The sequence below is a fragment of the Apteryx mantelli genome, chromosome 2, assembly GCF_036417845.1.
Source record: "Apteryx mantelli isolate bAptMan1 chromosome 2, bAptMan1.hap1, whole genome shotgun sequence".
Taxonomy (NCBI): domain Eukaryota; kingdom Metazoa; phylum Chordata; class Aves; order Apterygiformes; family Apterygidae; genus Apteryx; species Apteryx mantelli.
Genome location: NC_089979.1, coordinates 158,917,308 through 158,930,264, shown reverse-complemented (window position 1 = coordinate 158,930,264; position 12,957 = coordinate 158,917,308). Strand labels below are relative to the sequence as shown.

General features: G+C 36.4%; 1 protein-coding gene across 1 annotated transcript in view; it reads right to left on the bottom strand.

Moving 5' to 3' along the window:
* Positions 1–12,957, bottom strand: part of VIPR2 (vasoactive intestinal peptide receptor 2) — a 60,300-nt gene that overhangs the window by 36,255 nt on the left and 11,088 nt on the right. Inside the window, exons 3-4 of the mRNA XM_067292525.1 lie at positions 6,916–7,023; positions 1,290–1,387 (exon numbers count right to left, since the gene is read on the bottom strand). Coding sequence (XP_067148626.1) covers positions 1,290–1,387; positions 6,916–7,023 — 206 coding nt within the window. The remainder of the gene's footprint in view (positions 1–1,289; positions 1,388–6,915; positions 7,024–12,957) is intronic.

Genomic DNA, 12,957 nt, shown 5'->3' with positions numbered 1-12,957 from the left:
TTTCCTAAATAAACTCTGTTTTACTATAATACATACCCAAATAAATCCAAACACATATATGAGGTTGTCCTCTTTCCTTTAATAACTACAAATAATCTACAATCTACGTACTGCTTTGAGGGAGAGTCACATTTTTTCACACTTAGTGACTTACACACTTACAGTTGCTCTGCATTAAATGCAAACTTTGTTACATAACTTGGAAAAAGCCTGCTCAAAGATCAGAACCTATTGCTGTCTAACTGCTTTTGCCAGTATCTACCACATTCTTTTGTGAATAGGCTTCTTATTTCTAGAATATATGTTTTATTTCCTGACTATTCCTGTTTAGTTCCTGTTTGGTTCTTGAATGGTGGTTAATGGAGAAGTCTGTCACAACTCATAACTAAAATACATCTTTAATAAACAGCAGGTAGGTTTACATGGTTGAGAAAAGCTTTTAGAGGGAGACAGCAAGAACGGCATGTCTCAGCTGGAATGTTACTACGTCTCTGCGAGGCAGCCAGCATCGTTCTGCCAGAGCTACTCCACACACACCACAATTCAGAAAAAGCCCAACTGGCCAAATATCTTTATTCATGGGAGAACTTCATCATCTTCATGATAATGAGAGTTTTACTGACATTGTCAACTCACATTTATAAACAAACTCTTGCTCTGTTAGCCTCGGAAGAAAAAGTGGTAGAAAATAGGTAAAACACAACATGGAAAAGGTGCTTCCCTCAACAAAAAGGACAAGAAATAGTTTTCACAAACTAAACAAATTCATTTTTCCATTTGCATTATATTCATATCTTGATAGCTTTTTGAACAACTTTTAATTGCTAACACAATTTGAAGTCCAATACAAATCTTCAATAATTCCAATGATCTAAATTAATTTTATTTTACTTATCATAACTCAGACACATACCAGCAATCAAGTAGTGTGTGTATTAATGGAGTAATACCATACTAGGATGTGTTACAACAGAAACTTCTAGGAACAACACAATGCACAAAATATTCTGCACAAATCCAGTAACATTGCTATATCAGAAATGTAGATGCATTACTGCAACTCCCAACTATTTATAGTCATCAGTTTTGAACAGTTTCTGAACTCCACATTTCTGCTTTTATCTTATATGAGATTTGCAATTCAAGCATATGGGAATCAATGCTATCACAAAAGTCTACAGATTTCCATTAATTTTGATAGAATAAAATGTGCCTTATTTGGAATCAAAATATGTCTCATGGCTCTTTCGAACACCAACGTCTAAATGAATAGAAAAATATTTTCCTACCTTATAGTCATCCTCATAGTCATTATATCCACAGGTGCTTAGGATGTCAGGAAAAATATCTGACCATCCATTACTCGTACAATTTTTGCTAATATTTCCTGTAAAGGAATATTTTAGAATTTAATTCAGAAAGATTTTCAAGGGTCTTCAGCAATGAATCTTTAGCCAAACTAACTTAGTCATGCTCTGAAAACATGCTGTTAACAAGCTGTACTTTCCAGCAGTCCTGCTAAAGCAACCCAGCTATTTCCCTTCATGTGCACTTCATTCATATTATTTTGGCTTTTACTCCCTGCTCTGAGCTGTGTTTGCACTAAACAAAAACAAAAAAAATTCAAAGCTGTAATGGCAGGCTTCTGCTTTGGTATAACAGCTATTTCTATTATATCTGAAAAAGCCTGAATATTTTACAGTTTTATCTAAATTATTCTGGATGGAGTCTTTCAGCTCACTTTATAAAGAGGATAATTTGTAGCTAAAGTAGTTTGATAGAAAAGTTATTTAACTGAGAGTTGTTCTAAACTCTTAGTTAAGCTTTTCTGAGAAGGCACTACCAAACAATCTGCTGAAGAGTTATTAAAGCTCTTTGATATTATGGTGATGAATTAATGCTACAACAAATGTTGCTATAGTTGCTTATATACTTTAAAGACCAAATTATGTGATAGGTTGAAGAACAATGAAAACTGGAGGAATCTCCATCTGTGGTGCAAACTACCATTTGAAAAAAGTACAACGCTGCCCCCACCCAGCTAAATGCCCTTATCACATTTTTTTGAGCTTGTTTTGCTCCTGGACCGCTGGCTCTTGCACTTTTATCTGTACAGCCTCAAAAGGAAGGTGAAGGGTTTTATCATTGATCAAGTCCTCCTCACAAGCTGGTGAGCTAGTTTGGTGTGAGCTGATTTGTTGTGCAGGGCAGCCTTCTAACATGTAGGAGATGTAACATGTGGGTTTGAAATGCCTCCATCTGAACATAGCCTAGAATCCAGTTCTTCAACTTTATGGTTAAATGGTTTAAGAAAGAGACAGATCTTTCATTTAGCAGCTTTTTAAAGAAACTGTGCCTGCTAGATATTTAGACTCTAAACAGGACTCTGGACTTTGGACCCTAAATACATAATGGATGGCCCTGATTCAGTGCCCAGCCTCTGGAAAGGGGTGGAAACAGTTCCCGCACCTCACATTCCCTATTTTAGCAGCCACTGTGATTAGCATCATGGGCTTTTGGACCATTTTCCCTGGAGACTGTATTTGCTCTATCACTTTGAATCACCCTGCCCGTGACTAATTTAGGTACTGTAACACCTTAATTGGGCCACGTAAATATGCATGCTGAATCTCACCCTTTGAACCAATCTCTGAAACAATCTGGTGAATGGGAGATATAAGAAATTTGCAAGTACACTAGAAAGGAATTTTGAACATTTTATTGACTTCAGAAAGTATTTTTTGTTGGAACTAAGAAAAGAAGTTGACTATTTTCTCAGGTGAGGTCACTCAGACAAGATGGTGGCAATCCATGATTCTACTCCTTGCAAGAGTGAGTATGTTCTAACATTCATACAACATGGAAAAATGTCAGTATGGCCCCAGCTTATAACTAGACCTTGACCTCAAACCACAATGTCTCCTCAAACAACAGGACCACTTCTGCAGTTTGGCATAGACATGATGTCTTTTAAAGAAAATGTAAGCTATTTATATATTCTAAAGAGTTTTCACTTTAAAAGTACATCAAGATTCTCTGATATAGCAGAGCAGAGGAATGTGTTATCAGAACCACAAACTATGTCAAAGCCATTTTTTTTTGCAAGAAGAAGACTCAAGATTATAAGATTATGTGACTGGTTTTACGGTAACAAGCCATTTAATATAAAGGTATTAATATTCAATGGAGAATTAATTATGTGGTATGCTTAAACTATAACCTTGGCAACCACAGAAGAAAATAAGAGCCAGTTCTCCAGAAGCTGTAAAGATGGGAAGCAACTACTTTTCAATCCACAATTTAAAATAAGAAATCCTTTAAGAACTGATGGTATTTAAAAAATCTGCTTGAGATTTGGAAGACTTCCATGGAAAATAAGGTAGTCTAGATATTCTTGTAGTAGAATTTAAATTCCTCTTAAATCCTGAAAAAATTAAAAGTACATGTCATAAATCTGGCTAAATAAAAGAAGAAATTAGAGTTCTTGTTTAAAGATATTTTGATAATTTCCTGCCATAAGAACCAAGCGAATTTGAAACATTCTGCATATTAATTAAATAAATGATATGTTCCTGAGCAAAACCAAATTTTAAATGCGCTGAGATGCTTAGTTAAATCTTAATCCAGCCAGCCATGAGGGATGTTTGCTGTCTTCCTCTCTGAAATTATAGGAAGACAAGATTATAAAAATCCTCTTAATTGAACGAACAATTCTCCCTCCCTCTCTAGCTCTGCTCCATTTCCAGCTATATAGCATCTCTAAAAAAATCACCTTGTTAGTTCCACAAGCAAACAGTAAATAGGCAGCTAAGAAAAAGCCTGTATACAAACAAACTATAGCAAACTGTCGAAAGGAAGTGATGTTTCAGTTCTGATGATGCCATTCCCAAGATTTTAATATGGGCTGGTAGGATAGAGTTGTAAGGCGCTGTGAAGGCTTTAGACTTAATTTTTTATTGCAGTTGTTTCATAGGAAAATTAAAATGTTAGTGAATACAAGATACTAACAGTTGCTAAATATCAAATGTCCAAAGTGTAGAGAGCATGAATGCTCTAGCTTTTGGCAAACTGACCGAAGTAGTGTGATTTAATTCAGATTTAGAATTTTTGATATTTATTGGTTTGTCTTGTCTCATGACAACACATTTAAATATCTCCTTTTGAGTAATTAGAATACTTTTATAGATTTCACAAGATTTCATGAAGATTACACACACTTTCCCTTTATAAACTGTTTAGACTATCCATGATAAATTAATCAAGATTCACCAGCCCAGAGAATGAAACCTTTGCTCATTTATAGATTGTTTTAGTTATCTGTTGTATACTGGAACAAGACTTAACCAGCAGTTTTGAAAATAAAGATATTTTAATCATATCCCAAGTTAGCCTCCCTGTTACATGCAACTTTGTTATAAAGCTCTCCAAAGAGACCTCAAAGAGAGCATTAAATCCCTGTGATACACTTTGCATCCTTCACCATGGCATAAGAACATATGCAACTGAAAACAATGGGAATCATGTCCCAAATATGCTTCAAGAGTGGGATCCTCACTTAGCTTTCTATGTACACAGTGTGGACAACTACATATGAGTTAGTCACTTCAGACTCCTATGAAAATGTTCATTTGAGGCAACAAATCATTTAACCTATCTTAGACATCTAGTTAAGAGTGAAGTGAATCACACCCCACAGACCATAAGGGGAATCTAGACAGTTAGCTCACATCAGATGTGGACATCCACATTTTGCCACACTTTGCCAGATGGCTTCCTGATGAGTTCATGCATCTCTAGAAGAAGAGTTTTAATGCTCTCAGATAAAATTTGTCTGTGCTCAAACACCTGGAGCATCCCTTTCCAGCCAACAGAGTACAGGGATTATCAAACTTTCATAACCTCACCGAGTTCTGTAGTTGTTTGATTGTTTGCTCTTCTCATTTTCCATTAAAAAGTGTAAAATAACCTGGTTTTGTATTTTCATTCCAGTGCTGGATGGCAGTATTTTTGAATACTCAAATGTGACATGGGACAGAAAGACAGAAAGTTCAGATTTTTCCTACAAGAAGTGTTTAAATTATTCATACTGCTAATCTACATTTATATAAAGATCCTAAATCCTGTTTACTCATTTCAACTCCTTGAGATAACAGAATTCCAGAGATTTCCTGCGAATGCTTGTCTTTTTGAACAACTCTTGAAACTTTATGGAGCCCTGTTTCTCACCTGGAGAATAGAAGAACTTTACAAAAGTAGAACTATTTTAGATTCTTAGTCAATCTCCTGTCTTGGAAATCTCATAGCTTTAAATGAGACTCAAGTATTAATTGTATATGGTATTCTTCAGTGACTGATAATACTATGTAGAGTGTTGTTCTGAACTGTTGTTCTACATCATGTGCCACTTTAGAGGAGGCTGCATTTCAATGATGGATAAAAGATTTACATGACATTTACGGAATGATTTCATGCATGTCTACTGACAGAGCTGGTTTGCATGATGGATCTGACACAGAAGTGGGTCTTGAAACTTCTTCTACATTTCAGAAACCATAACTTTGTTTCTCACGTTTGTCTAAGAACATTACCTCAGTCTAGAAATGCAAGTACAGTAAGAGGAATTGTTTGTTTCTAAGAAATTTACATATTGTTTCTGCAAAGGTGCAAGTTGGGACCTATCACTACTCTCTGACGCACTGAATGAAACTAGGTTTTTCTCTTTTTTTCCCCTCAAAAGAGTAAAATGAAAGGAAATAAGAATTTTGCTTCAGAAATGTGGAACACAATTTCCTCTGAGAAGTTCATTGAAATACGAGAGATGAAAAGATTCTTTCACAGTCCACTATTACATTCCTTAGGAAACAATGTGATTGCAAGGGACAGCCAAAGTGAACTATCAGTGAAATGCTATGAGAAGCTGCAGTTTTGACTTATGGCATAAAGATTTCCTTCTGTTTATGAGACAGGCCTTTTCAAAAGCTGACTACAGCATCTACATTCTGCTTTTATCATTTAGGTGTACAGCATTAGCTAGCTCAGGCCAGTGGCTACAGTACCAAACTGAGAGCTTAGAAACCTGGGTTCTCTCACTTATTGTGTATCTTGTGTAAACTTTACCAGCTCTTCATGACAAAGATTTCTCACCTGAACAGTGGGGATAAGAATGTTCCTGCTGAGTTTTGAGCTATATATGTCAAAAGCTACGTGTGCGTCATCTATTTCTAAAACCCCACTGACAAGGCAAAGGGCAAAAGCAAAGGGCACTGTATGATATACTGACAAGACGGTGCGGAAGATGGTGGACTAAACAGGTCTCCCAGCTATTTGAGACACTGGGGGGCTCCTTTCAGGTTCCAATAAAAAGCAGCATAAAAGGTTTCATAATAATTCCCTTAAATTGCAATAGTGATAATATTTATGTATTTTGGCTCAATTCTCTCACAAAAGTGAGGCAGAGCTCCCCGCCTAAGCACAGAAGGAACAAACTGCACATTTCCCACTGATGACTGTTAAGGATGGCAGTCAGGCTCAAATGCCTTCAGAATTAATGTGAAAAAGGGCAAAAAGAGCAAACTGTCTTCAGCCTTGCTTAGTGTTACTATATCAAAATATATATTTAGCATCTGAACCAAAGAATACCATATGGACCACAAGGACAATTATTTGGTCTTTCCAAGATGTATCATGAATAGCTCTGTTGATAATCTACTAGTTTAATTATTTAAAAGGAAAATACAAATCTTAAACTGCAAATAAACATTTTCAATTTATTATGTTAGCAAATACAGAAGAGACAAAAAACAGCATTCTCCTGTTGAAATGGTTTCAACTTCTTTCATATCAAAATTTCTAAAAAATAAGGATACTTTGGATACATTAAAAAAGCCAGCAAAAGTACAACTTAAAATAAAATACCTGGTTTACCAGAGAAAAGGCTAAATAGTTTTGGACAAGGGACAGTGACAGTCTCTCCAATCTTAGCAGGACGCCAACAGGTGATGTTATCCCAAAATCCAACACATCCTAAAACAAAAACAGCAGTAACAGACTTGAAAGCTCAGTCTGGTCTTGATCACTTTACTGTACTTACCTTGCAAAGACTTGGTGGAAGCTTCAGATGAATAGTTCAAGAAAGACTCTTTCAAGAAAGTTGCAAAGATGGTATTTTCTATGAAAACGTTAAAGGAATCATAAGAGTCTGCTGATTAACCAGCTTCTTTTTAAGTCAGTTAATACATTCATTTGCTAAATGTCTTATTAAAACTGTGTCATGGACCATGCTAAGGAATTCATTTTAGATAACGAAGATAACATGTTTATATGCAACTTCTGAGTATTAGTATGGATTAGTAGCAATTCCATAATAGGAATAACCTTACAGGCAAGTTTGATTCTAACTACTGGCTTTGCCCATGCAATTTCTATATAAATTGTAATATATAAAATGCATTTCTGTATAAAATGTGGCTCAAATGCAACTTCTTGTGAAACAAACATAAATCTTCCTATAGCCTGCTGTGGGCACTTGGATCAAGCATACTCTATTTGTTTAAAGGTGATGCATGCTTTCTAAACTAAATAATTCATTGAGAAGAGTTATGAGTACAAAGAAGTTAAGAGATACTATTTATATTACTGGTTATCTCAAAAAGAAACTGTGTGCAAGATTCTGGGCATTTACGTCTTCAAAACAGCAACTGACAATATACAGTTTAGATCTGTAGTAAATGCAAAATAAACAAAACTTTTATCCTACTGGTACTACGTTCATAACATCATCATAAAGTATAAGGGACAGTTCCTTTCAATACAGAGCATAAAACCTGTATGTAAGCATCCTTATCCTCCACTGCCTTGTATGCTGTGTCAACATTTCTGCCCAAAGAGCTATACAACAAAATCATTCTGGTTCAGTATCTTATACACCCATCCATACTCATTTCAACTAACAGGATGCATATGACAATGTAAACTGGGAACCTGGTCCACAAACCCAAAAAAATTTCCATTCTAAGTTCAGTCCTCTTCTTCATGCATACACTACCACCTACTACTTTATTTACTATAAATAGGATCTGCTAATGCCAGAAGGTGGAAAGAATCTGAAGAAAGACATTTTGCCCTTGTTAGATGTTTTGGTGCATCATCAGGAATTCCAGAGCATTCCCCAACATCCTGTATATTATTATGTATATTATATGTAATATTACCTCACTAAAAGCACACATCTGCACTACACTAGTCACCACAGGTTCTCATTATTGTTAGCAGTGATTCAGTAAATATAATTTGTGCAACCTAAGATACAGGTCATAAAATCACAAAATAATTGAGGTTGGAAGGGACCTTTGGTAGTCCCTGCTCAAAGCCAGGCTAACTTCAAAGTTGAGTCAGGATGGTCAATGCCTTTTCCAGTCAAATTTTGAAAATCCCAAAGATGGGCAACCTGCCCCAGTGTTTGACTGCTCTGTGAAGAATTTTACCTCACATCTAATTAGGATTTCCCTTGCTGCAGATTGCTGTCATTGCTTCTTGTTTTTTTTTTCTGCGCACCTACAAGAAGAGTCTAGCTTCATCTCTTCTATAAGTCCACTAGATAGAGAAAGACAGCAATCAGATCCTCATTCTTTTCCAAGCTGAACAAATCCAGCTCCCAGCTGTTCCTCATATGTCACAGACTCCATTGACATCTGGATGACCTCTGCAGGACTATCACTACACAGTCAACGTTTTTCCTGTAGAGAAGGGCCCAAAACTGGACACAGTACTCCACTGAGATGCAGTCTCACAAGTGTCAAGTAGAGGCAAATAATTACCTCCCCTGATCTACCAGCTATGGTCTTCCTAATGTAGCACAGCACATGGTAAGCTCTCGGTGCACTACTGACTAATGTTTAAATTTCTGTATTTCTAAAGCAGAACCTAAATGGGTCAGAGGAATTCCACTCTAAAAATGCTTATTTCTTCCCAGGAGAGCCTGAAATTGTCAATTCAGCTGCAAAATCTAGACTATGAATATTTGTATTTATTTCAATGAATGAACCCTTGCTGGCTTAATACAGTGAGACTGTAACCTTTACTCTCAGCAGCATTCTTGGAGTGATAATTCTGGTATAGATCAGGCATAAACTTCTCCACTAGTTCATCACTCCTAGGAATCTTAGTACTTAGTCTTTCTGTATCCACGTGTCATGGAAAGTTCTTGCTTGTCAGGGCATGTATGTCTGCAATGACATCAGTTGTACCTGTTCACCTAATTGAAGTAACTTTTCTCTCAGATATATTGCATTATAATAGAAAGTCAGCCTTGTAATGTTGGCTCTTTTTCATTGCTGCCTAGTGACATGTTGTTTTTCCTTCAAACCAAAAGTTACATATACAAACTTCTCTACCACCAAAATTTGAAGCATATTCCAGGGAAACTACTCTAATGCCAAGCACAACCAAATGTCGGCAAAACACTGCCTCTGAAAGGAAATTCTACTGGGCACTGTTTTTTTAATACCTGCCAGAGCTCCCTTGAGGTACAAAGGATGGAAAAATATTTAATATTATCCATTTTTCAAAAAAGACCCTCTCTTTATGGTTAGTGGAAAATGTCACTGTTTGTGTACTCAGTCTTTCTACATCTGTGTGTCATGAAAAGTTTGCACCTTTTCATTCCATTTTCTCTCCAGTGACTTGAAGGGGTCTAACTGTTTTGGTTTCTTCAGTAGTTCTGTCTCCTAGACCAAGACAGCTAGCTCCTCCTTTTAGCCTTGTCTTAGAGTAAGGGAGCCAGGACTGGGAACTGTGAGGAGTGGCATTCTTAAGCTGTGGCCTGCATTCTGTTGCCATTGACAATTCACTTGGACTTTTCAGTTGTTTGGTCCCTAGCCCTTGAATGAGTGTGTTTTAGTTAGTGACTCAGAGCATAATACTCTTGAACTCCATAATCACTCCTCTCTTCCCGATAATCATGTAGGGTTTGTCCTTTCTAGTGTATCTGTCCCTACAGCGACTTCACACATTTCTTCAGGAATTGACTCATGAGTTTTACCTGTGCTCTATGTTTTACCTTTTTACCTTGTAATCCCTCTAGCACTTGTGACCTTTCTCTTAGCATTAGTAATGATATCTCTGAGGTTGTGTTGGCTTGGCCATCCGTATCTAATTTAAAATATAAGGTTGACATCTGAGCTAGTACCCTTTGAAGTGGAACATAACATGCTTAGCTGTTTTCTGAACAGCAGTACTGGATTAAAATCAAGTCCTACTCTCTATGATGCAAGATCAGAGTTTATGCAAAGTAAAAGAATGTTTACCCCAGCCGGTTCAGGTCATGTTTCCTTTCCAGTTGATTTTAGGCCAGAAACAACATCAACAACCTGACATACAAGTATTCAGAAAGACAAAGAAACTATTCTCTTCATCTGCCAGCACTCAGAACTGTAGTGACAAAATGAAAATCTCGTGGCTTTGATGGATGTACTGCCTTAGCCAGCATAAATAAGTCCTGGAGTACACAAGAATAATTAGCATCTTGTGCGACTTCAGACCTTTTTAGTCCACCCTCATTTTCAATAACTACAAATGAGAGCTGAGATGAATCGTGAAAGTGTTCATGCACCCCAAAAAAAGCTTGAGACTTCCACAAATTTTCCCTTCTGCTCAATATACTCTGTAAAATGGTAGATTTACTACAGTAACCTGCAAATGGTTCAGAAGTCTTTGAAAATCTGTATGTCACACTACTGTATGGACTGGACTAAGGCCTGGCTAAAAGCACATTTGAACAATATGGACTTTGGAGCTCTGTTGGTATCTTTTCCACAAAAAATCCTAAAGTCTTATTCAAAGTTCACTTACATAAAATATCATATAGAAATACAGAGGTTCAAGTCCTATTCCCACCCAAATTAATAGGGATTCTAGGGTTGCTGTCACTGAAATCAGATTTGTGTCATTAGACTACCAACTACCAATCAGATCAACACAATTTGCATTAAATCTCAAAGTTAGCTTGTAAAAAGTAGTTTCTGGCATTCAAAACATCACAAGTCATTCATGATTTCTAGTGAATGCATTTTTTTCCCTCAGCTTTTCCTCAGTATTTTAGGACTTCACAAGTGCCTACTGCAGAGAAAAGGATGATATTTTTTCAGACTCCTTAAACAGATGAATAATACCAAAGATGTAATTCCACAAAAAGGCTAAATTAGAATGCATCAAAAATTGTGAAACTTGAGTGGCTGTCATCAGAATTCCAAGATATGTATATTTACAGGCTTATTTATTATTTTACAGGAAATCTGAGAAAACTGCTGAAATGTCCTGGAGGCATTGACAGTCACTGAATGATTACAGTGTGCTTCTGAAAACTGGTCTGGAGTTGAAAGCTGAAATGCTGGAGTTACTGAAAATTGTAACAGTTGCTAGAAGTACAACTGTTAAAAAATATGCCCTTTCCTGGGATCTCAGCTTACACCTTTCCTCATTTCCCCTTCTTCCTATTACTACATACTTTTGACAATATCATAGTAATATATCTTTTTCTTCTTTCAGCAAAATGCACCCTTATGTAGAAGTAGGATAAAAGTAACATTCTTATTACACTTTCATCAATTTTTCTACTCCATCCCAACAACATCTCTCTGCGGTACAGCATCAGCTTAATCATACACAGTTGAAATCCAGCAGTTTCCCATCCTGCACAATTGAAACTAGCAGTATTCCACTGATCTTGGGAATTCATGATGTGGCACAACTGGAGACCCAGGGATTCACATGACTTCAAGCAGACATTGCTCTTTACCCACCATAGTATCCTTTTACAGTCAACAAAGACATATTCAATATTGTCAGTGGGTTGCAGAGCATGATTCACCTCATCCTAAAACACACCTAAAACAGGGCAGATTAACTGCTCCCTACAATTGCCTGTTTCTCCCCACTGACTACAGAGGAGCCTACAGTGGCTATGTCTGCTATAAATATCTGTACTGCTGGAAAATGAAGGTGAGGAAAAATCCTGTGTTAAATGTGTCTCTTTCTGCTCACAAAACAATCTAGCTTGATCAATTGCTCCCGCTACTTACTCTCTACTACTCTCTGTCTAGCCATTAATTCAGTCAGTGTTAGGATTTCTGGACCATTGTCCACCACTGCCCCAGGAAAAGATTTTGTGCCATTTCATAAAATCGTTGCATTTGCTCCTGTTCTCTGGAAGTTTTACCCATCTCCCATATATATAAACCTTATTCCTACTGTCTCCAGAGGATATATTGAGCCACATTTAATCAGTTCTGTTGGAAAACATTTTAAATTTATTTAAAAAAATTAAGTTTTAGTTCTAGTAATAATTCTACTAATAATTTAAGTAACAGTTTTAAAAGTTTGTTAGAAAATATCTCACATTTTAAATAAAATTTTAATGCTCCAATCTTCATTTCATGTAGTACCTGCAATTTTCAGTATTTGTCATGTTTGGAAAAAAAAAAAACAGCTTCTTTTATTCTAAGTACCCCAAAGTACTTTTATGTTCATTCATACCCTTCATTCATGGATTTAGTCTCTGTATTTGCACCCAGTTTTAATAAATTCTCAAGCCTTGAATGTTTTTGTACTTTCACCCTGACATGTACACATATAAAATCAATTCACTTCATCTGACTTGGATCCCCAACTTTTTCTGTGCATCTCTACTGCTATACTTCTCTTTATCTCCTTCTCTACCTATTAACAAAGCTATCAAAGGCAAAAGAATAGGTTCTTCATCCCCAATTTCTGCAGTGTTTAGAACTCTTCTGCATCCTACATGTAACTGAATCTCTTTTCAATCTCTTAATTTGCATTGTTTATTCTCCCTGGCATATAATTCCCACCATATCCAAATAAACAAACAATCTTTCCTTTGCTCACTGACTTGCTCAACAGCTTGACCATGGCTCTAATCTTCTTCCCTGCTGTTCCTCCAGA